The sequence below is a fragment of the Phacochoerus africanus genome, chromosome 3, assembly GCF_016906955.1.
Source record: "Phacochoerus africanus isolate WHEZ1 chromosome 3, ROS_Pafr_v1, whole genome shotgun sequence".
NCBI classification, from domain to species: domain Eukaryota; kingdom Metazoa; phylum Chordata; class Mammalia; order Artiodactyla; family Suidae; genus Phacochoerus; species Phacochoerus africanus.
Window position 1 is genome coordinate 199,389,205 of NC_062546.1, and position 26,994 is coordinate 199,416,198.

The 26,994-nt window shown below is 49.1% G+C and overlaps 1 protein-coding gene across 16 annotated transcripts in view; it reads right to left on the bottom strand.

Moving 5' to 3' along the window:
- Positions 1-2,885: 2,885 nt before the first annotated feature.
- USP40 (ubiquitin specific peptidase 40) overlaps positions 2,886-26,994 on the bottom strand; it is an 81,320-nt gene continuing 57,211 nt past the window's right edge. For 7 of the 16 annotated variants that reach the window (XM_047773820.1, XM_047773804.1, XM_047773814.1 and 4 more), the window contains 11 exons: positions 24,829-24,865; positions 23,134-23,198; positions 21,024-21,098; positions 19,546-19,639; positions 18,379-18,473; positions 16,994-17,112; positions 15,045-15,110; positions 11,656-11,866; positions 11,417-11,512; positions 5,906-6,000; positions 2,886-4,654 (listed from right to left, as the gene is read on the bottom strand). In XM_047773820.1, the coding sequence (XP_047629776.1) occupies positions 4,543-4,654; positions 5,906-6,000; positions 11,417-11,512; positions 11,656-11,866; positions 15,045-15,110; positions 16,994-17,112; positions 18,379-18,473; positions 19,546-19,639; positions 21,024-21,098; positions 23,134-23,198; positions 24,829-24,865 (1,065 nt within the window). In that variant the 3' untranslated portion in view covers positions 2,886-4,542. The other 9 variants (XM_047773806.1, XM_047773805.1, XM_047773809.1 and 6 more) reach the window with 9 other exon arrangements.

The window sequence follows — 26,994 nt, forward strand, 5'->3', positions numbered from 1 at the left end:
AAGAAGTAGCTTGATTGGTGGTGGCTCAAAAGTAAAGTGAAATGGATGCCATTGTGTTATTGAGAGTGCGGGTTCCAGGGCCTGTTGAATTAAAAATCCAGCAAGGGGAGTTTCCGTCATGGCTCAGTGGTTAACAAGTCCAACTAGGAACCATGAGGTTGCAGGTTCAATCCCTGGCCTCACTCAGTGGGTTAACGATCCTGCGCTGCTGTGGCTCTGGTGTAGGCTGGCAGCTACAGCTCTGATTTCCCCCCTAGCCTGGGAACCTCCATGTGCCATGGGCGCAGCTCAAGAAATGGCAAAAAGACAAAAAAGACCAAAAAAAAAAAGAATCCAGCAAGGAAGTGGAGCGGAGTAGCTTCTCAGCCTTGATCACAGGCAGCTTCAGCCTAGCCTGCTGAGGGCCTGGGCGTCGGAGCTGAGAGTCCAACCTAAATCTTTTGCTTATTTATAAATGTCTGTCTGTTAAGGACCCCACCCAGGGCATATGGAGGTTCCCAGGCTAGGAGTCCAATCAGAGCTGTAGCCGTCGGCCTATGTCACAGCCATAGCACCTCGGGATCTGAGCTGTCTGTGACCTACACCACAGCTCACGGTAATGCTGGATCCTTAACCCACTGAATGAGGCCAGGGATCCAATCTGCGTCCTCATGGATGCTAGTTGGTTTTGTTAACTGCTGAGTCACGATGGGACCTCCTCCGAAATCTTTTAAATATAGCTGCAGACCAGAGCCCACCTACCTACTTGCCTATTTAGTCATTGTCCCTTTATCCAAGGGAACTGCCTCTCCAAACTCAAGGTCACTTTGTTGTTCCCCAGTTTTCAGGTGTGAGGGATCACAGAGCTGAAAACTGGGCAGGGAGGACACAAAAAGGCTTTGGGTGTGTAGGTTGCTTCTTTAGAAGCTCTTTTAGCTCTGCTGTGCTTAGCAGAGTCCCACATGGACTCTGGTGGGCACCCTCCTCCCACATGAACATCCAGCATCAGGCCTCATGGTTACAGGGTAGCTGCCACAGTTCCAGGTATCACATCAAAACAAGACCATGTGCAGGCTACGGTGTAGGTGAACAAGTGGACTGACTTTTCTGTGTCTCTTTTGCAGATGCCTTGGCTCCACTGATGCACACGCCCCGCCCCCCACGTCTGTCTAGAATTGCATCACATTCAGAACCAACCAGTGGGTGCAAAGGGAATGGGGCTGTGCCAGCAGTGGCGGATCACCGTGCTGATGGCGAACACACTTATGTTGTTTTATGCCAGGCGCTGGCCTAAGTTGGGTTTTACACATAGTAACTCATTCATTTCTCCTGACAGTCCCATGAGGTGGGTATCTGCGTTTTACAGGTGAGGACCCAGGCTCGGGTTCACAGCTTGTCCCGTGTCACACAGCAGCAAGTGGCGGGGACGAGAGCTGGGGCAGCTGAGTACCAGAGATCATACCTCGAGTGCTGGCTTGTCCTGGTCCCAGGCCTGACACCCAGCCCAGCCTCCATGACAAGTGAGGAAACGGGGCCTCAGTCACAAGCAGACGTCCCGGATGTGGTCTGTGCCCCGGGGGAGGGTGACAGTGCAGCCCAGCCTGGGTGCTGGCCTGGGAACAGTACCTGTAAAGAGCAGGAGCCAGGCCTCAGCCTTCACAGTTCTGATCAGAAAGCAAAAACGGATTGAAACTCAGAAACGAAAGCAGGCTGGGGACGGAAGCAGCTCAACCGTAAGCTCCTGAGCTCTCCAGGACAGGAAGTCGGTTGCTGCCGGACCCCACGCTGGGAACAAAATGCCTGAGGTCACTTGGCTCCCAAGGCCCTCAGCCCCCTGGTCTCACTCTCGGGAGGAAAGCGCCCTGGTGTGGCCACCACCACCACCACCACGGATGTCCCTGGGGGATGTGAGGGGCGCCACAGAGAGCAGGCCGGTCACCGGAGGGGCTGTCCCTGCTCGGGGCTTTGTTTTCCAGATGTCCTTCTGCAGTCGCCATCTCTCAATACTTTGGTTCCTGGTCTGATTGTTGTCATTTCAGCTGCTGTTGCTGAACCGTGAGGCGTTCCATCCACTGGGCCTAACTCGGACCTAGGCCGCGGCAGGAGCTGCCGTCTAGGCTGGAGAAAGGTGGGCAGCTGTGGCACCCTGGGCCACCTGCCCACAGAGGAGAACCCCCCACATGGCATAGAGCTATGGCAGGGCAGGGTGCGTCACCTGCTTAGAGGTGACAGGCATTAAGCCCATGACTTTCGCAGGCACCTGGAAGGAGACACAGCGTGACAGGTTGTAACTGGGGGGGCTGCTGGTGGCCTCTGGCCCCAGGATGGGGGGCTTCACTCGTCAGCCCAAGTGGGGACAGGGAGACGGCCCACTGGTGGGCATGGGAGACGCCGCTTCCTTTAACTCGTGCATCACCCCCCTCCCTGAAGCACAGCCGACTTTCCAGAACACTGGGGACCTGCGTCTTTTACTGTCCGGTAGGACAGAGGACACAGCAGACACCGCATCCTCTGTCTGGATGGGTGAGCAGCCGCTTCTCGGTGCTTCTTAGCTGAGTCTACTCCGGGGAGAGCCCACACCTAGAGCTCTGGCTTTGGACCATCAGGAAATTCTTGTGCCCTCTCCCTGTTCCTTTTGCCAGAAAAAAAGTCACAGCTGAATAAAGTTTTCTGCAACACAGCCACCACTGCCAGTTCTAGTTCCCTAGAAGGAAAAGAGAACCAGACCACTTCTGGTTTCTTCAAATACAATCATTCCCATGAGGCTGAACTTATCTGAAACCAAAGCATACTTCTGTTATTTCTAAAGCAGCACTGAAGTGCTGTTCCTAAATCTAAACCCCAGCAACTCAGCATCTGCAGGTACTTGGGAAAAAGGCCAGAACGTGAACACAGGGACAGGAAGCTACAAATTGAACCATTTATTTTTTAACAGAAACTTACAGCTCTCTCCCTGTGGCCCCACTCCAACCCTGAATTTTTTTTTTAGGGCCGCACCCCAGCATGTGGAGGTTTCTAGGCTGGGGGTCAAATGGGAGCTGTAGCCACTGGCCTACGCCACAGCCACAGCCACGCTGGATCTGAGCCGCATCTGTGACCTACACCACAGCTCATGGCAATGCCAGATCCTTGACCACTGAGCGAGGCCAGGGATCGAACCTGCATCCTCATGGATCCTAGTAAGATTCGTTTCCGATGAGCGATGACAGGCACTCCCCCAACCCAGAATTTTTTTAAGAGGGAAGGAAGGAAGGAAGGAAGGAGGGGAGCCAGCTGACAAGCAGAGGCCCCTGAGGCCTGGACACCACAAGGCACCTTGACCCGTGTTCCTCCTGGTAAGTGCCCCCCAGCGAGGTCTCTGGCTTTGGGCTTTTCGGTTATTACGTCTGTGTTTTATTACAGGGCAATGAAGGGCACGAGGGGCCCTGCCAGGTAAAGTAAAAGGGACAGAACAGCTTCTACGCCGCTGAAACGCTTACCGCAGGGCAGCCCGCAGCCCACCAGGAGCCTCCACCCCGCGCGGGTCTCCTGAGACGGATGCGAGGCTTCAGCGTTTGAGGCCCAGGACCCGCCGAAGTTCGACTTCTTACAACGCAGCTGCTTCTAGACACATCGGTACCTAACCGGCAACCCAACCACTTCAGACGGACCACGGAGGAGATGAGAGCTCCTGTCATTGGTTCTGACGGTGTCTGGAGGACAGAGGAGGAAAGCAGGTCGTTCATCCCGCGAGCGGCCACTCTGTCGCAGGGCCGCCTGCCAGTTCCCTTCGGCCGGATGCTTCGGCCTCTTCGCCGTCAGAGGTGCTGTTTTCAGCTCCCCGCTCAAGAGGCTGAGGAGCGCCCGTGGGAGTCAAGAGCGCCGGGTCACAAGAGGGCCAAGCAAGGACTTCCTGGCGTCTTCTCAGAGTCTTGCTTCGACGGAGTGGGTCTGAGAATGTGACCGGCCTGTGTCCTCAGCGCAGCATCCCTGCCGACGCTGCATTTGCCACAAACCCACCGAGACCCCTGAAGTTAGCCAGCCAGGCGGCACCAGGTAGACTCCGGGTCCCATTTCCTTTCTCCGCTGCGCAGAGCCAGGCCCTCGGCGCACCCGCCGGCAGCACCAGCCGGAGGCGGCTTGACCTCGCAGGCCTCGCGGGGCTGCTCCCCCCAGAAAGAGGCGGCTTTCGACTCGGTGTGAACTCAAACCACAGGGGAACAGAAAACAGACGCCAGTTTACGTGGCAGGAGAGCCCGGCCAGCCCCGGCCGCCGAGGGAAGCGTGCGGGCGCCGGCTGCGGGTCTGTCAGAGGCGAGCAACACGCCGCGCCGTCCGCGGCTGCGAAACCGGCAGTGTTCTCAGCCAAACGGCCGGGGTTGGCACCTGGAGGACGGCCAGTCAGTGCCGGCCCCGGGTGGATGCGCCGCGAAGCCGGTGACCGGTCACCCGCCTGGCCTGAGACGACAGAGCCGGGGGTTGGAGTCGGTGTCGCACAGGCAGGGGCAGAGCTGCTCGCGGGAACGGGCCGGCGACCTGGAGCGGAGCCGAGGCCCCGCATCCGGGCAATACCGCCCGCCGGCGCTATCGGAAACTCCCCACGCGGATGGAGAGAGAAGCTTCTGGTCCACGGGGCCGGGCAGGCATCTCTGCACCAGAGAAGTTGTCGCTGCTCTGCACGCGAAGGGCTTCTTGGCTGCAGGGGACACAAAGGCGTCACGGAGTCTCATCCTAGACACTGAGGGCCCCACTGGGTGGAGGGGTTTGAAGTGACTCCAAATTTCCTTCCAACTTTCAGGGTCGGGTCAGAATAGGCCACAGAGATGCCCACTTGCAGTTGTGACAGACATTTCCAAAGCCCCCTCGGGGGCCTCAGTTTACCCCGCCCCAAGGCCAGCAGGTCTGACCGGGGCCTTCCCCTCTGCTGAGTGAAAACGTCTCACGGCAGCGCACCTTCCCTCACCTTCCCCGTCACAGCGTGACACTCACGGGTCCGAGACGCCCAGCTCTATCAACCGCCCAGGGTCCCAGAGCCGGGGCACTCCACCTCCAGCCCGGCCTCTCTCGCTCCCCTGTGCCAGCTGCCCCTGGCAGCTGAGGGCGTGCCTTGTGGTGTCACCACACCCGATGTGGCAGGTGGGAGGCGAGCGGGGGCTCCCTCAGGCGGGCAGACTGCTGAACGGCTGCTGCAGTAGCTCGGGTAAGAAAGGAAAGTCCACCAAGGCAGAGCAGAATGGGAGAGGTGGGCTCAGGACGCAACAGGGCCCCAGGAGGCTGGGAGTGGAGCCAGGAAGGATGCCCGTGGCACCCCTGGCGTGGCCTGTGTGGGGATAAGGACATGGACCATGGTGGCAGGAGCCAGGCCCAGGCATGTGTAGTTTGAAGCATCACTATTGGCAGAATGTTCCAGAAGATTCTGGTAGGTGTAATGGGCTGGAGGCTGGAGAGAGCTGGACTGGGTACAGAAAAGGAGGGAGCAGGCCCACCCAGGTGAGGTGACTCGGGCAGAGCGAGCGAAGAGGACACTCGTGGGAAGATGGAAGGTGGGAACGCGGCCAAGCAGAGAAGCCAGGGGCAGGGTCACGGGGTGAGCAGCCTGGCTGCCCGCCTGGAGGGGAGGAGGGGAGAGGGGTGACAGCAGGTGACAGCAAGGGGACACAGCTAGAGCAGGCAGCTCATATTCCAGACAACCAAGACCCGAGGGCAGGGGCGGGCATCTGAAGGAAAAGCCCTAGAGACGGGGGAGGCCGGGTGGGGAGGAGGGCAGGCAGGCGGAAGGAACAGGGCTCCCGGGAGCTGGGGACCGCGGCCTGGCGGGGCGCCTCCGTGAGCCAGGAGCCTCCCGAGAGCAGGGGAGCCGCGGCCTGGAGGTGGAGGTGGAGGAGGGGGTGGGCCCGGGGTGGGCCCGGGGTGGGCCCTCCCCTCCCGCAGGGAGGCTCCTCGTTACCTTTCCTTCCTCCCCAGAGTGAGCAGGTTCTGTCGTCCTCTCCGGGCGTCATCCCCGTCTGTACTGAAATCGTCGTCGTCTTCGAGCAGGAGGTTCTGCAGGTCAAAACAGGTAACGACAAGGTCCTCAGTCACCTTGAGCCTACATCTAAGAGAGGGGGGTAAACACCCGTCTGAGCGGGCAGCACGGGTACCCGAATTCACACGAGCCAGGTGGACGCTGACGTGAAGCACTCCAGCGCCTGACGAGGACAGATGGCAGGAAGGGCCTGAGAAGGGACACTGCTCTTCAGGCACGAGACCTCCACCTTGAGAAACAAACGTCCCGCCGAGGGAGGGGGCGCGGAGACCACCACAGCCAGTCCCGCGGGCTGCTGCAGCGGCCGCCCCAGCTCCTCTGCCAGCCCCGACGCCTCTTGGGTGGAGCCTTCCCAGGACTCAGCGGTGACGAGATTCTCAGCGAGGGTTAACTGATCAAAACGTCAACTCTGAGGACATGTGACTGGGAAGCAGCATGTGTGACACGTGACAAAAAAGCCATTCTGAGGCTCGCCAGACCCCCTGGTAGGGACTCCTGGCTTCCTGGCCACCTTCCCAAGCGCGGATCTGGGAGCGTCGACGCTGGTCACAGGTGCTGTGAGCCTCGATGACCACGGCACTGGCTGAAGGACCGCAGGAGGGCCCCCCGCCTCTCCTCTCGGGTGAGAAACACGCTGTGACAGATGGGCTAATCTCGGCGCTCCCGCCGTGGCTCAGCGGGTTAAGGATCCAGCACTGCCTCTGCAACGGTTTGAACCCCAGCCAGGTGCATCAGGTCAAGGATCCAGCCTTGTCCCAGCTGTGGCATAGGTAGCAAGTGCGGCTTGGATTCGATCCCTGGCCTGGGCATTTCCATATGCTGAGTGTGAGGCCGAAAAACAACAAAAACCTCTATTCCTGGAGTTCCCATCATGGCTCAGCAGCAATGAATCTGGCGAGCATCCAAGAGAACGCAGGTTCATTCCCTGGCCTCGCTCAGTGGGTTAAGGATCCGGTGCTGCTGTGGCTGTCGGGTAGGCCAGCAGCTACAGCTCCAATTCAGCCCCTAGCCTGGGAATCTCCATATGCCCTGGGTGCGGCCCTAAAAAGACAAAACAAAAAAAAAAGATCTCTATTCCAGTACGTGGTGCCTGATAACCAGTATACTTTTAATTCCAGTATGTTGTGTATGATGTACTTTTCAAAACTGAAATGTTACAACGTGTTCCAGGGCGCAGGTAGCGTCCCAGCGGCTCCTGTCCCCAGGCCCCCTGTGCCGGCCCCTCAGCTCCGGCCGTCACGAAGGAAAAGTGAGTTGAACACAGACATGGGTGGTGCCTGACAAATACGAAGTGCTCGGGGACAGTCGCCTATTACTAGTATCAACCTTCTGCCTTATTTCTTCATCTCTGCTTTGCAAGGAAGAAACGCAGGTTCTGCCGACCACCCTCCCCGCACCACAGAGGAAGAGCCACAGAGTTCGGCGCTGTTGTCCCCATCGTGGTCACCGCTCGATTCCGACACAGGATCGGGGCCCTCAGCAACCCTCAGCGTTTCTCACGGTTCTATACGTCCTATGAGTGGCGAGTCTGTGACTGCTTTCTGTCTCAGTACTGGGTACCCCGACGGAGGGTCACACTGACAGCTGCAGCGAGGGCTTGTTCTTACTGCTGTGGTCTGCGTCACTAACCCACAGTTTTCCCCCCGCTTTATCTACTGCCTTTCTGAAAGTCAGGTAAGCTCCTGCCAGTCTGCGCTGCTGCAAACCTCGCGTCTGTGCGTCTGTGCGCATGGCTGTCTCCCGCCCAGGGGTGTAGGGTGAGCCTTGGCTCGGTGGTGGAGGAGTTTAGCACCACAGGCTCAGGTATTCTAGACGTGAAGTGCTCTGAGCAAGGTCAACGGGCAGGCGTGTCGGTTCATTCGGCGGCGGACTGCGACTCGGGCTCTGCGGGATGAAGATGATCCAAGTGACAGATCATCATCACAGGTACGAAAGCCCAAGGAGTCGTCTTTTTGCAAAAAAGACAAAAAACAAAACAGTAAATGATTTAACACTCCCTGTATATACTGTTTGAAATGTATTTGAGTAATGTGTATAACTGTGTGACAAAAATATGTACTATAGATTTTGTATAGTATTTGTTGGAAAAAAACCTGCTGGGCTGCATCACACAGGCACCTTTACTAACTACTGCCAACTGCCCCCCAGCGCCCCCGGGCCCTGGGCACTCCTTCCTGGTGCCGCAGGGGTGTCCCGAGCGTCTGGGCCGGCAGTGCACGGCTTTATTTCACAGGTTCCCTGTTTACTGGGAAGCTATCTTTTCATCTGCTTACTGGCCACTGCGTTTTCTGAGAATTGCCGGGAAGAGCCCCCAGGGGAGATGGGCAAAGGTTATCTTTCTGTAACTGGTTCAGAGAAGTACAGGACATATTCTGCATAATAAGCCTTATTGCTATATCCTTGCATATATGCTTTTTTTATTTGTGGCCTGTTTTCTTTGTACGGCTTCATTTGATGAACAAAAGTATTTACTTTTCATGTACAGCAGTCCATAGGGACTGGCGCCACAGCCACCAAACTCCGTGGCTGCTCCAGGCCCACCACTGGCCCCCCTCACTCCTGAGGCCCCACCAGCTGCAGGGCCTGCAGAACTGCACGTGTGTGCCGAAAACCATGCACGTGTAAGTGGATGCGGGCAGCTCAAGCCCTTGTTGTTCTAGGGTCCACTGTGGTTGAATTTGTTGCTCTTTTTCTTTGTTTGTAGGGAGTTTTTAAATTACATATTCAATTTCACTTCTAGTAATCACTCTGTTCAAATGACAAATTTCTTCTTGATTCGGTTTGTTAAAATTTTGTTGAGAATTTTTACATCTATAGTCATCAAAGATACTGGCCTATAATTTTGTTGGTTGTCTTTGGTTTTGGTATTAGGGTGACGGATGTCTTTGGGAGTGTTCCTACCTCTTCAAGCTTTTGGAAGAGTTTAAGAAGAATCAGTGTAAGTTCTTTGTATGTTCCTTCTCTTTATGGATTATGCTTATTTATTTCAAGAAATCCATAAGTCACATTTTCTTACATCTTTTCTTCTAAAGGTTGAAAAATCACTGCTTTTCACATTTAAGTCTTCATATAGGTATGAGCAGAGGTGGATACAGATTTTAAAAACCTGTATCCTGAAGCTCACACAAACTTGGAGATCCCTCTTTATGAAAATGGAATAAAAATTATGACTATAATTTTTCCTACAGGAATAACCGATTCTCCAGTTCTCCCAGCACCATTATTAAATAATCCAAGTTTCCTTACATGTGTGATTCTGTTTTGAGGCTCTATTTCAATCCTACATCTGCCCGAAAGCTACATGGTCACCACAGCTGTGTAATCAGTCCTTTTTTTTTTTTTTTGCTTTCTAGGGCCGCACCAGTGGCATAAGAAAGTTCCCAGGCTAGGGGTCGAATAGGAGCTGCAGCTGCGGCCTACACCACAGCCAGAGCAACGAGGGATCTGAGCCATGTCTGTGACCTACACTGCAGCTCCCGGCAACGCCAGATCCTTAACCCACTGAGTGAGGCCTGGGATCGAACCTGCATCCTCATGGATCCTAGTTGGGTTCATTAGCCGCTGAGCCACAAAGGGAACTCTTCCTGGTACAGAACACCCTGACCTTGCTCTTTAAAGACATCTTAACTCCCTGACCCTTTGCCCTTCCATGTGAATTTATCCTCTTTAACCTACATGGTTTTCCACTGGGATGATACTGAACCCACGGATGTGGGGGAAACTGACACCTTTACCTGCATCCTGACTGTTCCTGGAAGGAACACGACATGGCTCTGGATCTAACTGAAACGGTCATGCCTCTCAATATTTTTGTAATACTCTCCAGAAGGCCTTATAAATCTTTTTGTTGGATGTATTCTCAGGTACTTTGTAATTTTATGTATATTGTTCTTATAACCTTTGAACTCTCTTTAACAGAGCTAATAGTTTATTGGTATAGTCTCTTAACTCTCCTTTGTAGAAAAACTCCACTTAAGAAGAGCTTTATATTTTCCTTTTAGAACTTCTTTTATTAACCTGTCTTTCAATTTTTGTTTATTTCTTCTTCACTGGGTGGAAGGTCATATTACATGGGTCACATTTTTTTTTTTGTCTTTTCTAGGGCATATGGAGGTTCCCAGGCTAGGGGTTGAATCAGAGCTGTAGCTGCCGGCTTATGGCACAGCCACAACAACTCAGGATCCGAGCTGTGACCTAGACCACAGCTCACGGCAACGCCGGATCCTTAACCCACTGAGTGAGGCCAGGGATTGAACCCACAACCTCATGGTTCCTAGTCGGATTCGCTAACCACTGAGCCACGACGGGAACTTCAGGTTATATTTTTTAAGATGATGTTGAATAGAAGTGGTGGTTAAGGAAATATTTATTCCTTAATATAAAAATTAATTTTAATTCCAAATAAAATTATTAATTCAATAATTTAATATAATTATTAATTCTTATATTAAGGATTAAAATATTATACATGACAACAAAGTAGGTTTGTCCAAGGAATGCAAAGATAGATTAGTGTCAAGAATATGACTGTGTAATAACACCACCAGATTGAAAAAGAAAAGTCACATGGCTAATTAAACAGGTGCAGAAAAGGCATAGAATATAATTTAGTTATTAAAAACCCAGTGCTCATTCATGATGTAAAAAAAAAAATGAGGCATTTCCTGTGGCATAGTGACTTAAGAATCCAACTGCAGCAGCTTGGGTTGCTGAGGAGGCGTGGGTTCGGTTCCTGGTCCAGAACAGTGGGTTAAAGGATCTGGCGTTGCTGCAGCTGTGGCACAGGTCACAGCTGCAGCTCAGACTCAATCCTTGGCCCAGAAACTTCCGTATGCCTTGAGTGGGGTGATTAACCGCCCCCAAAATCCAACTTCGAGCAAACCAGGAGGGGAAAGAAAAGTCCTAAGAGTAAGTACCTGCACAAAACCTACAGCTCTACATTTAGTGACAAGCTCGGAAAGCATTTCGTCAGACCCCAAACTACACTTTCGGTATTGAGCTTCTTCTGGTCTCATAAAATGAGCTGTCTGACTTTCCCTCTCCACCCCCCCCCTTCGTTTTGTCTTTTTAGGGCCGCACCCGCAGCATATGGAGGTTCCCAGGCTAGAGGTCTAAATCAGAACTGCAGCCGCCAGCCTACACCAGAGCCACAGCAACACCAGATCCGAGCCGGGTCTGTGACCTACACCACAGCTCTCGGCAACGCCAGATCCTTGACCCACTGAGCAAGGCCAGGGATCGAACCCACAACCTCATGGTTCCTAGTCAGACTCGTTAACCACCGAGCCACAACGGGAACTCCCTCCCCCCATTTTTTGAAACAACTTATATAAAACGGGATTATCTGTGCCTTGAAGATCTGATAAAACTTCTCTGTAAAATCATTTGATCCTGGTGTTTTGTCAAAGTGTAAATTTGCTGCTAGAAACTTACCTTAATACCAATAGTATCTCCATCTTTCAAATAATAAGGTGCTCCCTGCAAATTATCTTGCTTTTTCTTCTTCTTTTTCTTAGTAATTTGCTGGTTCTACAGAAAAAAAAATTAAGCATCCTGAATAAAGAAAACTTAGTCTCAAATTTTTACTAAATTCCCTATCTGTGGAATGCTGTAGTTAACTATTTGCTATGGCAGGAAGGCCCAATTTCCCTGAAAAAGCCCCACAACTTTACCCAGCTAGATATTGGAAGCCACTCAAACTTTTCAGGAAAGTATTTGGCAATTTCGATTTTCTCCACAGGAAGAGAACAGAAATTGGCTACTCGCTGCCTCAGGGAGCCAGCCGTCCAGCCTCGGGCCGTGTCCCACACTAAGTCCATGGGCAGAGCATATGCCCTCTTGCCAGGGAGGCGCATCTGTGTCCTCAGCAGCACATCCTGGGGGCTGTACCAGAAAAGAGTCAGACGTCAGATTCACAACAAAATGGGAAACATGCCATAGCTCCGGGGATGTGATGCAAAGTGTCCCCTCTGATTCCTCTAAACCTTCAAGGCTGGCGGGAAACCTTTACTTTACTCTTGTTTTTGGTTTGAGGTTTTCTGGCTGCCCCTACAACATATGGAAGTTCCCAGGCCAGGGACTGAACCTGTGCCACAGCAGTAACCAGAGCCACAGCACTGACACCACCAGATCCTTAACTTGCTAAGCCACAGGGGACTCCAGGAAACCCTCACTCTCATCTCCTCCAACGCTGACCCAGAGTGGAGGTGATTCACTGCTCCTGCTCTGAATCCACAGCAGGGCCCAGGGGAGGCAGCAGGCCAGGCTGAAGACGGGGGAAGCAGCTCCTTGGTGGGGCATGGACAGAAGAAGACTGGAGGCAGAGCTGGACCACAGTGGAGGGAGGGAGGAGGGGTCAACCTGAGCAGGTTCCTGACAGGGCAACTCCCTAGGAAATGCTGTTTTCAGAGCCTGAAGTTGGAAGCGGGCAGAAAAACGCCATTTTAGATGCTAAATGTCTCCGACGCCGTGGAGACTCAGCCAGGGAGAACTGGCGGGCCTGGAGCTGGGGAGACAGGTGATGGTGTAGCTGCAGGCGCAAAGGAGACCTCTGCAGGAGGAGGGCCTGGCCGAGGGGTCCTTGTGGAGAGAGAAAGAAGAGGAACACTTGGAAAGGTCAGAAAGACGTCTCGATGTGTGGACACTGTTAGGGAAGGACAGGAAGTAAAACCACAGAAGAATCGGAAGGCAGAGAGGAGAAGTGAAAACTTCTAAAGGAGGATGAGACAGTGAGTGATTTTAATGTTATATTTCTGTTATACTGGTGCTTTCATCAAAAGAAAGGGTTGAAGGAACAGACAACACAGGCGAGTGAAGGCCGGTGGAGTAGTAGACTGGCGGAGGCAGGAGGGCTGTGGTCAGGAGGGGGTTTCTGAGACTAAACCTGTGCACTGGCGGTAGGTGTTGCAGGGTCAGTGGGGGGAGCTGAGGTCCCAGCGCGTACAAGGGCGGTCGGCGTAGATGCAGGAGTTGCCAAGGAGGTGGCAGGGACCGAGGTGAAGACGACGAGGAGCCAGAGTCCTTACCTGGGGAGGGCGAGGGCAGCAGAGGGGGCAGGGAAGGGGGCTAAGGAAGCGCACAGCATGGCTGTCGGAGAGGACAGAGGATGGACTTACACTGCATGACATACACACTCCGTACTACAGGAAGAGCCCACACAAATTAGACCTTCTAAGAGCCCACTAATAACAGGAAAAATATATGACATAATTCACACATTCACAAAATACATTTGGCTCATAAGCCTTTGAAAAAAAATGCTCCAACCTTACTAGTGATCAAAGCATTGAAGCAAATGAGACAAGATAACCATTTTTCATGTACCAATCTAGCAAACATTTAAACGGCGACGACATTCAATGATGGTTTGAGGGAAAGTGAAATAAATACTCCGAAACACTGCTTATGGGAACAGAGACTGGTATAACTTACCTGGAAAGAAATTCAAAAGTGTAAGATGTTTATTTTAATTTTTTTGTCTTTTTAGGGCCATACCCACAGCATATGGAGGTTCCCAGGCTAGGGGTTGAATCGGAGCTACAGCTCTGGGCCTACACCACAGCCACAGCAAGGGGGGAATCCAAGCTGCATCTGCGACCTACACCACAGCTCAGGGCAACGCCAGATTCTTAATCCATTGAACGAGGCCTGTATTCTCATGGTTCCTAGTCAGATTCGTTTCTGCTGTGCCACGACAGGAACTCCGAGTATAAGACGTTTAAAATGCCCTACCATTTGATCCAGACATTCCTCTCCAGGAAACTACTCCTGGTAATACAATATGCATTAGGAAATTTTTTTTTTTTTTTTTGGTCTTTTTAGGGCCACACCCACAAGCATGTGGAGGTCCCCAGGCTAGGGGTGGAATTGGAGCTAAAGCTGCTGGCCTACACCACAGCCACAGTAATGCCAGATCCAAGCCACATATGCAACCTACACAGCAGCTTGTGGCAATGCCAGATTCTTAACCCAATGAGTGAGGCTAGGGATCCAATCTGCTTCCTCATGGATACTAGTCGGGTTTGTTACTGCTTAGCCACAATGGGAACTCCCACATGCACTTTTTTTTTTTGGTCTTTTTGCCATTTTTTGGGCCGCTCCTGTGGCATATGGAGGTTCCCAGGCTAGGGGTCGAATGGGAGCTGTAGCCTCCGGCCGATGCCAGAGCCACAGCAACGTGGGAACCAAGCCTTGTCTGCAACCTACACCACAGCTCACGGCAACACCAGATCCTTAACCCACTGAGCAAGGCCAGGGATCGAACCTACAACCTCATGGTTCCTAGTCAGATTCATTAACCACTGAGCCACGACAGGAACTCCCCCTCCCACATGCACTTTTATAAGTTCCTGCTGTGGTGCAGTGGGTTAAGAATCCAAATGCAGTGGCCTGGGTTGCTGTGGAGGCATGGGTTTGATCCCTGGCCTGGTGTATTGGTTTAAAGAATCAGGTATTGCTGCAGCTTCGATTCAATCCCCGGCCTGGAAACTTCCATATGCCACAAGGGAGGCCATAAAATAAAATGCATTTTTACAAAACAGTAGGATTAAATGAAAGATACTGCTGAAAGAGTGCCAGCAGAGTTGTTATACAACGGGCAGGCAAAAAGAGCAATCATATCTGGTCAGGTAGAAGAAATCTTACTATTTGGTGATACTGACAACAATGTCTTATAAAACAAAGTGCTTACTCTCAAAAAGCTTACATTCTAGGAGTGGGAGACAGGCAATGATGGGTAATTCCCATTCCCTAAGCATGTAACACATCAGTGACGTGAGGACAAAGGGCTGAGTGCTACCGTCCATCGGTGTGATGAGAGACGGTCTGCAGGCACTGCTCAGAGCTGGGGAGGGGCACCCTGCATACACTCCAAGATCACTATGGGTTCACCGTGCACTTGAAGCTTACATGCAGACACATTTCTGGAACACAGTCTGTTTTAAGTTGCCAGACTACTTGGAAGCAGTGAAAAAACACTTTATTACTGACTGTCAAATTTAAAAAAAAAATATCTACTATGATCAGATGTGTATAATTTTGTGTATGTGGGAGAACATCTTACCCCAAGTATTCTTCTTTCTGAAGGGGCTCTAGGCAGATCTCAGTTCTCTTCCCCAACTTACATTCCCTGATGACAAAGGAAACAAAATACTGAATCACATAATTAAAACAATTTTTAAACCAATTTCAAGTTTTTTTTTTTTCCTGCTTTTTTTTAGGGCCACACCTGTGGCATATGGAGGTTCCCAGGCTATGAGTCAAATCGGAGCTACAGCTGCCAGCCTACACCACAGCCACAGCAATGCGAGATCTGAACCGAGTCTGTGACTTATACTACAGCTCATGGCAATGCCTGGATCCTTAACTGAGCGAGGCCAGGGATTGAACCTGCATCCTCATGGATTCTAGCAGGGCTCAATACTACTGAGCCACAATGGGAACTTCCGACTTTTTTTTTTTTTGTCTTTTTAGAGCTGCACCTGTGGCATATGGAGCTTCCCAGGCTAGGGACTGAATTGAAGCTGCAGCTGCCAGCCTACACCACAGTCACAGCAGTGGGGGATCTGAACTGCGTCTGCGACTTACACCACAGCTCACGGTCACACTGGATCCTTTAACCCACTGCATCCTCATGGATACTAGTCAGGTTCATTACTGCTGAGCCACACGGGAACTTACTGGACATTTTTTAAAGAAGACATACTAATGGCCAACAGGTACATGAAAAGGTACTCATCTCATACCTGTCAGAACACTTATCATCAAAAAGACAGGCGAGAAGAAGTGTTGGCAAGGATGGGGAGGAAAGGGAACCCTTGTGACTGTGGTGAAAATGGAAACTGGCTCAGCCACTATGGAAAAACAGAATGGAGGTTCCTCAAAAAAATTAAAAGGAGAACTACCCTATGATCCAGCAACCTCGTTTCCGGGTATCTCACCAAAGGACAGGAAGTCAGGACCTTGAAGAGATTAGCGGCACCCCCTGTTCACAGGAGCGTTGTTCACAGCAGGCAAGATACGGAAACACCCAGTTCTGTGAACAAATGAACGGAGAGGAGCTCCCGTCGTTGCACAGCGGAAACGAATCCAACTAGGAACCATGAGGTTGCGGGTTGGATCCCTGGCCTTGCTCAGTAGGTTAAGGACCCGGTGTTGCCGTGAGCTGTGGTGTAGGTCGCAGACACGGCTCGGATCCCATGTGGCTGTGGTTGTGGTGCAGGCCTAGGCCGGCGGCTACAGCTCCGATTAGACCCCTAGCCTGGGAACCTCCATATGCCTCGGATGTGGCCCTAAAAAGACAAAAGAAAACAAACAAAAAAACAAATGAACAGATAAATCAGTGGGGTGTTTGTGTGTATGTGGACACACAGAGGAATTCATTCAGTCGTGAGAAGGAAGGACGTCCTGTCATCTGCGACAACACGGACGGACACTGAGGGCACTACACCAAGTCAGGGAAGACAAATGTGCACCCCATCACTTCCATGTGGAACCTAAAAATAGCTGAACTGACAGACTGGAACTAACACGGTGGTTAAACCAGGGGCTGCGAGTGGCTGAAAAGGACAGATGCTGGTCGAAGGGTACAGAATTCCAGTTACCAACTATCAACTAGCATCCCAGCACACTCACTCGTAACACCGTCACGTACTCGAGAGGTGCTAGTGAGAGGGGCTCTCACACGTCCTCGCCACGGGAGGGAAACGGTGGAGACATGAGCTACCACTACGGCGGTGATCGTTTTGCACTACGCAAGTCTGTAAGATCCACGGCTCATACCCCCTAAACTCAGACGATGCTCTATTCAATCAGCACTCAATAAAGCTGGAGGAAAACAACACTTGAAACTGTGTTCACAGCCTCTGGACCACAGGAAAACAGATAAACTACATTTATACTTAACACGAAAAGCCGAAGCTGTCCCAGAGTTTAACTGCCGATAGATAACAGCATCCACCTGGCAAATGGGGAACGGGCTTCCTGTGAGTGAGGGTTCACCAAGACACCTACTTGAGCTGCTGCTGGTGGACGCGTAAGAGCCTGCCGGGCCGCTTGTACTCCACCGTCCAGGCTCTGAGGAAGGCTGGGGAAGGGACGGGAAACTCCGAGAAGTTCGGCAAGGTCAGGGCCTAGAAAAGAGACAGACATTTGCAAAAGCGCTCTTACAGACAGATTGCTTTAGGGAAAAACGAAGCACAACACAATGATATCTGAGGAAAAGAGCATCTTGAGTAATGATAATATTGAGTAATGACAAAAATCCACAGGAGTATCTCTTAAATCTGTCCTGGCTAATGTTGATATGCCTCTCTACTGAAACGGCCTGAATCTGAGCCAAAAACTCCTTTTTTCAACGAGTGTTTTCAAAAATGAAACTTTAAAACTCATTTCTACATGACGATAACTCACAGGAGCAGAGACCATGCTGGCAAAAGCAGACTCTGATCCTCAAGTGCTCTGCCAAGGGCATTTCTTTTGATTCTGAAATGCTGCAGAATCTCTGGATCCCAACTGTGAGGCCCGAACTGCTGTACTAATTCTGAAAGGACAGGTAACTATTTATATATTTAGGTTGCATTATATATGAAAAGGCCAATATTCATCCATTTTTAATCTAGAAACAGCATTTTTGTCTTTTAATCCAATACAAGAAAGAAAAAAAGTCTCTCTACTTTTCTAATGAGACTAAGACAACTTGCTTTTTTTGAGGAAGGTATTTCATAGGCTGAGGACACACAAGAAAAGTCATTTGTCAGAGACTGACGAATTCATCTCACATGCTCCCACATCTTTTCCTCTAAGAGGAAAAAAGGATGTTCGTTTTAATCTAACGAGAGTGAGACATTTCTTCAGCATTTTGGGTTGCACGCAATCCAGCCCTTCCATCTGGACAGAAGACTCTCTGCCTGCGGATGCTGATACCCCAGCAAACAATCCATTTTCATTTAACACCCTAACATCTAGCTGATAGTCTGACCTCCTGGGCCAGGGACAACACAGCTTTTAACTAACAACATTTAACACATGAATCACGATGACACAAAACAATGTAAATAAAGGAGTAAGGTGAATGCTTCACGAATGTTCCAACGAATATGTCCCTAACAACTCAAAATGAACATGAGCTGCACGTCACTGAGGAGATGCTCAAATGAAAGCACAGCATGCCTGTCAGAGAGGGGATAAATGAAAGCCATGGGGCAGAAACAAACCCAGGGGCTGTGTGGGCTCTATGCGCGTGTGGCCTGTTGGGTACTCACCCCTGAACATGGCATATAACACATGCCATATCAGAACAGACTGTAACTGAGGCAAAAGGAAATAGAAGAATATGTTAATATCTCACTGGAAGCAGCCAGATCACCACTACGCTATGTGGCAGGAGGAAGGCTGACCTGAGACTTCAGCTCCCCCAGGGTGGCATCTTCTGAGATTTCAATGTCTCCCAAGTAGTGGAGAGAAACTTCCGCCTGCCTGTCACCAGGAGCACCTACAAAGGACAGAGCAAGACGTGTGACAGGAGTTTAAAGGCATCTACTTCAGGGTTCTGAAATTCCGCCATGTCTGGGTACTGCTGATAGGTTTAGTACAACTCCATCCAAGCAGCTCGGCCTCTGAGTTCCTGGAGACAGCTCCTCCCTCGGGGCTGCATGGGGAGGAAGCAGGGGGCCGGGCCTAAGTCTCCTTACTAGAGTGGGTGTGAGGAAGTCCACACCGGGAGCTCCTGGATGGCGGTGGCAGGAAAAACAGGGTCTGGCTCCTGCCCTGCCTCTCCGGCCCTGGGCACTGCAGCGAAGTCACTAGTATCACGAGACTTCAGTATCCTACCAGTCTGCTATGACAATTGGGCCTGCTATTCATACTATCGAGAGGAACCGGAGAGATGATAGATAACAATTCCTTGAAAAATTTTATATATTGCATAACAAAGATAATAAATAACAGATGGCAAATGAAAAGTAAATCCCTCCCCCCAAAAGACAGATACTTCATAGAAGTTACAAACCATTGTATAAAAATAGGATGAGTTCCTCTTTTAGAATTCTCACTGTGGCGCAGGGCATTAAGACTCCCATTGCTGCGGGTCAGGCTGCTGCAGAGGCACGGGTCTGATCCCTGGCCCGGTGCAGTGGGTTAAAGGATCTGGTGTTGCTGCAGCTGTGGTGCAGGCTGCAGCTGTGGCTCGGAGTCAACCCCTGGCCCAGGAACTTCCATATGCCACAGGTGTGGCCATAAAAAAAAGGATGGTTTTTATTATGTTATGAATTACGGAATATGGGTTTTGACTTTCAACCTTGCATTTTATTTTTAATTTTTGGGGGTGACACCTGTCAGGGGTCAAACCCATGCTACAGCAGCAACGCAAGGCACTGCAGTGACACTGCTGGATACGTGACTCACTGCGCCAGGTGGGAACTCCGCCACCTTACATTTAAGAAAAACACACATTTCAGTTGCCTCTCAGAGCAGCAGCAGTCATTTTACTTCTCTTCATGACACGCTGGCTGCTGTAATTCTGCGGTGTTGGCAGAACCAGGTGGAATTAGTTCTCCAGTTCCCACCTTGAGCAAAGGTACAGTCCATCTGGTCCTGATGATGCCAGTGATGCCAGGGACCCCGTGGCGGGTACCACCAGATGGGCACCTTCAGGAAGCCCTGAAGAATGGAGATGTCTCACTGTTGGTGATGCACAGATCAAGTCAACTTCTACTTCCATACAGAGAAACATCGATACAGAAAACATTCCTCTATTTATTATTTTTCCCTAAGATGTATTAAATACTGTTTTAATATTATACGTTACTGTTCTTACAATCAAAAGTTTAAAATCATAAAAATCGGTCTTTTGGATGACTGAGACTAATGTGTTTTAGCAGCTAGAATAAAAACAAAAGTATAAAACAGGATGGAAACTACGATCCCCTTTACGTAAACTTTAAAAAGGACAGGCACATATCTACATTCAGGACATATACGGGGAGCAATGTTTTTCTTGGAAGAAGAGACAACGAAAAAGAACTCAACTGTAGCACTTTCTGGAGAGAAAGATATAGGAGAAACCTGTTTATCATTTTATAGCCTTCTATGCTGAATTTTCTAATCATAAGTAAATGACTGAGTGCTGGAATTTTGGGTCATTTTCTTGTTTTCATCTTTACACGTCTACATTAAAAGAAAAACCAGGGAGTTCCCGTCGTGGCGCAGTGGTTAACGAATCCGACTAGGAACCATGAGGTTGCGGGTTCGGTCCCTGCCCTTGCTCAGTGGGTTAACGATTCGGCGTTGCTGTGAGCTGTGGTGTAGGTCGCAGACGCGGCTTGGATCCCGAGTTGCTGTGGCTCTGGCGTAGGCCGGTGGCTGCAGCTCCGATTCGACCCCTCCCCTGGGAACTTCCACATGAGGCGGGAGCGGCCCAAGAAATAGCAAAAAGACCAAAAAAAAAAAAAAAAAGAAAAGAAAAAAAAAAGAGAAACCAAACTAGTAAGTGTTGGCTTTTTCAAGTGGCGATACGTAGCATCTGTGGAAGAGCAGGGGTGAGCCGCCCTCAGACCACCGCTAGGACTATAAACTGGTACAGCTCTTTGGGAGAACCATTTGGTGATATACAGCATCGAGCCTTCAAAAAGTTTACACTTTCTGACTTGTTACTTCCATCTTTAGAACTGTCTTAAGAAGGCTTTATATTCAAGAATTATTGATACAAACAAAAAAATTAAAACAAGCTAAATTCCAACAACAGGGATACAGGTGAATTAAACTGCGTCAAGTTACACATGGGATATGATGATTGTTTTTGGATTTTACGGTCAGGTTAAAGAATTAAATATAAAAAGTAGGAAATAAAGTTGTATATACAACCTGATTTTATAGGAAGAAAACACTAACGACGTAAAATACGATGGCTGTCTGGTAGCATTTTGGTAGTATTCTCTCTGGGATTGTATTTCCCCATTTTCACACAATGGGAATGTGTTATCTTTGTCATCATGAAACAGTAACTGCTACCTACAAAATGTCTACTCAGGAGCAAAAATCTTACCAGAGGAGGAAGTTTTCCTTCAGTTAAAAGCAAGGTATCTCCAGAACATATCATAAGCTCTTTCAGTGTTGCATCCTGGGAATACAAAAAGTAAAAGTTTTTTTTTCCCTTTTTTTGGTCATTTATGACTTCTGAAAGGAATAAACAGACCATTTGATCTTTTAAAAATAACCCTACTGCCTCTGTTACCTCTTCAAGAAATAAGTAAGTGAATAACAAAGCAGATATTGAAGAGATGGAAATAAGCTAAGGCTATATAAAGCAGTATACCACTATGTATTAAAATTGTGTAATTATGAACTGTAAAAAATTAAAGGGAGATGGATGAGAAATGATGAAAGACTGATTTACAAAGATAACATTTTAGTTAAGCCCAAACGATGGACTGGATTTGGAAAAGCCACAGGAAATAAAGAAGGAATTTCTCAAGAAAAGAACAGGGCAAGTCAAGGTTCAGGTTTGTCTGGGTGGAGAGCTAAGAGACTAGATTTATTAGAGTGGGAGGCACCTGTTGGAGAGGAACAGAAAGGAAAATGGGCTGGAAAGGTGGTCACAGATCAAAGAGATGTGGAACAGAAAGAAGTTTTCAGTTGCTCTTGAAAAAGCCACTCAAGATTTCTGAGAAGGGATTTTTAAAGATCAATCTAGCTGCTATACCTGTGAAACTAAAGTGGTGAACGCCTAGGCTCAGAGAAGCCAGAGAAGTAACTTAGGTAAGAGGCAAAAACAAAATGAAACCAAACAGGAGCTCCTGTCGTGGCACAACATGATTGGTGGCTTCCAGGGAGCACTGGGACGAGGGTCCAACCCCCTGGCCTGGCACAGGGTTAAGGATCCAGCGTTGCTGTAGCTGCGACTTAGGCTGCGACTATAGCTTGGATACAATCCCTGGCCTGGGAGCTCCATAATGCCATGGGGTGGCCAAAAAAGAAACAAAACACCACAGAGCTTGGAGCAGGAGGCCCGCAGTGGGAGCAGTCCAGAAAGAGTGGAAAACTGACAGGTCCTTTCAAGGCTGAGGCCAAACATGATGGATATCAGCTAAGAAGGGTGAGCCACCGAAAAAGATCAGGACGGGAAAGACAAACAGCAAATCTGTGGAAAGAAGCCAATTCTGAGGGTAATGAATTTGCTTTTGCCTGAACTGTTTGATACTGATTTGGGATATTCCCAATAATTCCTCTTACTGTCCAATAATAAGAGAAGAAAATGAGGAAACCATTTGACTCGATACACTCTTGTGACACCCAAACTGTATGCTCTGAAGATTCTCTGTGGTCCACTCCTTACCCTGGGCTGTCAAATTCCTGGCTAAGACTCGAGAGGGGCCTCTCCACACTGTCCCTGATGTCACACAGCAAACAGTGTTCCAGAGAGGGTCCCTGCACACCTGCTTTAAACCGACCTCTGCTTTAAAGTGTCAAGGCCACTGTCTCGCTGAACAGAGAGCAGGCAGACGAAGACTGGGGGGAAGGGCAGTGAGCACAAGCACCTACGCTTTCTCACTAGGCTTTGTGCTCGGTCTACTTCTAAGGCCATGGGTTTGGACTGGGGGGGTTGACTGTTTGGAGCAACAATAGGATTAGCCAGAATCCAAACATCCTGTGATAATGCTGCTCCTAAGTCTACCCTAAAAGTCTGGGTGGGATTTTAGAGATGCAGTTTGAGACAGAGCCTAGGTGACTGGTTGGTAAAATGAATTCTGCCATCATTACTTTAGAGAAACTCCGACATTAAAACATTCAGGTTTCAAAGTTCCGACTGTATCTTCAAGTTCTTTCATTGGTTCCAATGTCTTCTGTTCTCAGGGGGTCGCAGCATTCTAATGAAAAACTCTAGTACTACTAGAGACACAGCCTCTTGTCAGAAGAGGCCTCTACACAGATGTCAGTAGATACGTTTCCACTGGGCTGAAACTCCCTCTGACTCTATGAAAAAAGCTGCAGGGGGAGAAAGTGAAAGCAGACCCGAGTGTGGATTTCTGTATCCTAGAAAAAAGTAACTCTTTCTCTGGAATTTATTCATATGGGTGGGGTGGGGTGGGTGTCTTTAAGAAAATACAAAACAAACACAATCATTTTACAAATGAAATGCATAGAAATAATCTCACTTCTTCACATAAAGGCTCCCCAGCTTCAAAGCACCAATCCATTTTTCGTAAATGCCATGTGTCTCCTATGAAGAAATCAAAACCAGGATGAAAAAAAATTCAGAAGAATATGTTTTAAGAGTTTGTCAGTTTGACCCTTCTGGATAAATGAATATAAAATGGGATGTGATCTAATAATTATTAAATTTTTTTTTTTTTTTTGCTATGCCTGTGGCATGTGGAAGTTCCTGGGCCAGGGACTGAACCTATGCCAGAGCAGTGACCAGGGCCATGGCACTGACAACACTGGATTCTTAACCACTAGGCCACCAGGGAACTATGACTCATTTTAAAAGTAAATTATCTTGGAGTTCCCGTTGTGGTGCAGTGGAAACGAATCTGACTAGGAACCATGAGGTTGTGGGTTCAATCCCTGGCCTCGCTCAGTGGGTTAAGGATCAAGAATTGCCGTGATCTGTGGTGTGGGTCACAGACACAGCTCAGATCCCACATTGCTGTGGCTGTGACATAGGCTGGCGGCTATAGCTCCAATTAGACCCCTAGCCTGGGAACTTCCATATGCTCTGAGTGCAGCCCTAAAAAGACCAAAGACAAAAAAAAAAAAAAAAAGTTAATTATCTCTTCCAGAGCCTGAAAAAAAATTAAGCTTTTGTGCCAATTTGGTTAATTTTCTATTCCACCAAAAACTGCATTACTTGCAAATAAAAATAACACTTGTGGAGTTCCACCGTGGCTCAGCGGAAACGAATCTGACCAGCATCCATAAGGATGCACGTTCGATCCCTAGCCTCGCTCAGTAGGTTAAGGATCCGGCGTTGCCGTGAGCTGTGGTGTAGGTCACAGACTCGACTTGGATTGACACTGCTGTGGTATAGGCCTGCAGCTACAGCTCCAATTCAACCCCTACCCTGGGAACTTCCATATGCTGCGGGTGCGGCCCTAAAAAGACCAAAACCAAAAAAAATTGCTAACTAGACTTTAATAGGGTTTCAGTTTTTCAGCACAGTTGCTGTACTGGCAAAATAGGAAGAAAACTTTTTGGAGGGAAGGGGGAAGCTGAGTGGAGCAAAAGTTAGAAATTCTGGTTATTAAAAACCAGTAATGTTTTATAAACAATCAACTCCCCACCCCCCAAAAGAAGCTACAGCCAAGGGAATAAACGACAGTCCCAGGAAGCTGCAGGTGAACACCATTACTTTACAGCACAGCAGAGCGGAAAGACATCAGAGTTCTAAATCAGAGCGAGCTGGCTGCTTGCTGTCCAACTCTGGCTAAGCCATTTAACCATTCTCAGCATCTGTAAAAGGGGAGCGAGTGATGGTCCCTGCCTGGGAGGTCTCCTGGCGGGATGATACAAGACACTGCACATAAGTTCCCAGAAGTGCCCTGAACCTGAGCAAGTGAACGTCCCTGCCAGGCAGCGAAGCCCCAGGCTTCCACTTAGGTGGAGAGAATGGTAAGTACTCACTGGAAGGACGCCTCCTCGAGCTCACATGGTTCCACCTGGGGAGCCACTGCAGGGTCCCCTGGGTTATTTTTTCATTCATATTACATTCCCTAATCTATAGAATTATGTACATACAGTAATGTAAAGTGTAGCTGACAACCCTAGAGAAGAAAAGGTTTGAAGTTTCCATTAGGCTTAGAGATAATTTATTCTAAGTACAATGTGGCTAAGTCTGGTCAGTAACTTACCTGACAGGCCAGATTTCTCCAGCATTATCTTTAAACACTGTAAGAAAAAAAATTATGTTCATTAGTTGTCCTGTTACTGAACTACAGTACTGTAACTTTTTGGACTTTGGGCCGAGTCTGATTAAATTTAAAGTTCTCAAACAGATAAAGATATATATGGTTAAATGATTAAGTAAGCTCTCCTTAAGAGCAAGATGGCACCAGCTCTGGAGGAAAAAACAAACAAACAAAAAAAAAAACCAGTTGCCGGTGTCTGCAACCAGGACTTAAAGCTTTGTTCATCCACTTCCAGGTGTGCGGTCTGACCTCCTTCTTATGCGGACTCACAGTGCATTTTTGACCAGACACGAACAATTAGGCTGACTTCATAGGTACCTAATAAACTGACTCTATAAAAGGAGATTAGCTTTGATTTCACCCAAGAAACACTGGTGACACCTAAACTCACGAGGGAAGAACTGCACCCACTGTGAGCTCACGGCACAGTGCAACAAATATGACACAACTGACACACGTTTAAATGAAACAAAAACAGTCACTAAAAACAAAACATTCCTAAACAAATTTGGGGTAAAAGAGTAAGCAAAATGTGGTTTGTATCATATGGAACAGAGCAGAAGAAAGCAGGCCTAAGGATGGATGATCAGTGCTGCCCTCCTTGGAAGAAGAAGAAAAGACACTCCTGGATTAACAGGGGAACATGTAAATGAAAAGTCTTAGAACAGCTAAACAGATAAAATAGATTTGTATGTACTGGTCTTAAAAGAACTTTAAAGTATTTTAAGTGAAACAAAGTTCTAAGCTCCCATCTATGATTTCGAAAGAAACCCTACAAGCTGTGCTCTTCACTTCTCTGTGAACCTCCCTACGCACAGGTTGGTCTACACAAGGCAAAGGTATGAAGGACGCGCTCTACGGACATGGATAAGGTTTCATCATCCAAGGACAATGGTGGCTTCTGGAGAAGGGACAAGGACAGAGTGGAGACCCAAGGGGGATTTTTAGTTCCCTCTGAAGTCTAAAAAATAAGACTAAACCCACCATTACCTGTATGATTTAAAAGAGACTCAGGATTTACTGTTGTGGCTCAGTGGGTTACAAACCTGACTAGTATCTATGAGGATGCAGGATCAATCCCTGGCCTCACTTAGGTGCTTAAGGATACGGCGTTGCTGTGAGCTGCACGGCAACGAAGGCCGCAGACCTGGCTTGAATCTGGCCAGCTGCTGTAGCTCAATTCAACCCTTGGCCTGGGAACCTCCATATGCTGTGGGTGTGGCCCTAGGAAAAAAAAAAAAAGAAAAAAGGAGAGAGACTTTTGAATTAAAGATTATTTAGAAAATGATGACAATGAGAACATAATACATTAAAAAGGGAATGGGGAGTTCCTATCGTGGTGCAGTGGTTAACGAATCCGACTAGAAACCATGAGGTTGCAGGTTCGATCCCTGGCCTTGCTCAGTGGGTTAAGGATCCAGCGTTGCTGTGAGCTGTGGTGTAGGTTGCAGACGCGGCTTGGATCCCTGTTGCTGTGGCTCTGGCGTAGACCAGCATCTACAGCTCTGATTAGACCCCCAACCTGGGAACCTCCATATACCATGAGTGCAGCCACAGAAAAGACAAAAAAAAAAAAAGGGACCAAAGCTGTATTCAAAGAAAACTGCAGTCTTAAAGACCCCCGTTAGTGAAGAAAAGCAATTGAGCTTTCAACTTAACTGTGTTTCGGTTTGAAGGAAGAGCCAGGGTAAGGCTTGCTTGAGGAAGAGCATGGTGGCCAGCTAAGCTGGAGTAGAGTGAGTAAGAGTCAGAAGTTATTTTTCTAAAAAGATAGCAAAGGGCCAGATTACTCGGGGACTCTGCTCTTGCTCCAAGTGAGATGGGAAAGCAGAGGAGGGCAGTGAGTAGGACGAATGGTCTGACCTGCTTTCTAAAGGAGGACTTAGCTTGTGGAAGAACACACCCTGGGAGGTGCACGTCTGGAAGGAAAGAGATCGCTTAGGGAGCTGCTAGAATAATCCCGATGGGGGAGATAGCAGTGGTGGGAGTGAGATGCGGTCAGATCCCGGATGGATCCTGATGTAGAATCAGACAACTAAGGAGCGGCTGGAGAGGCGAGTTTGGGGTCTGCGAGCCGAGCACTGAGGTGCTCCCGAGGCAGAGGGAAGA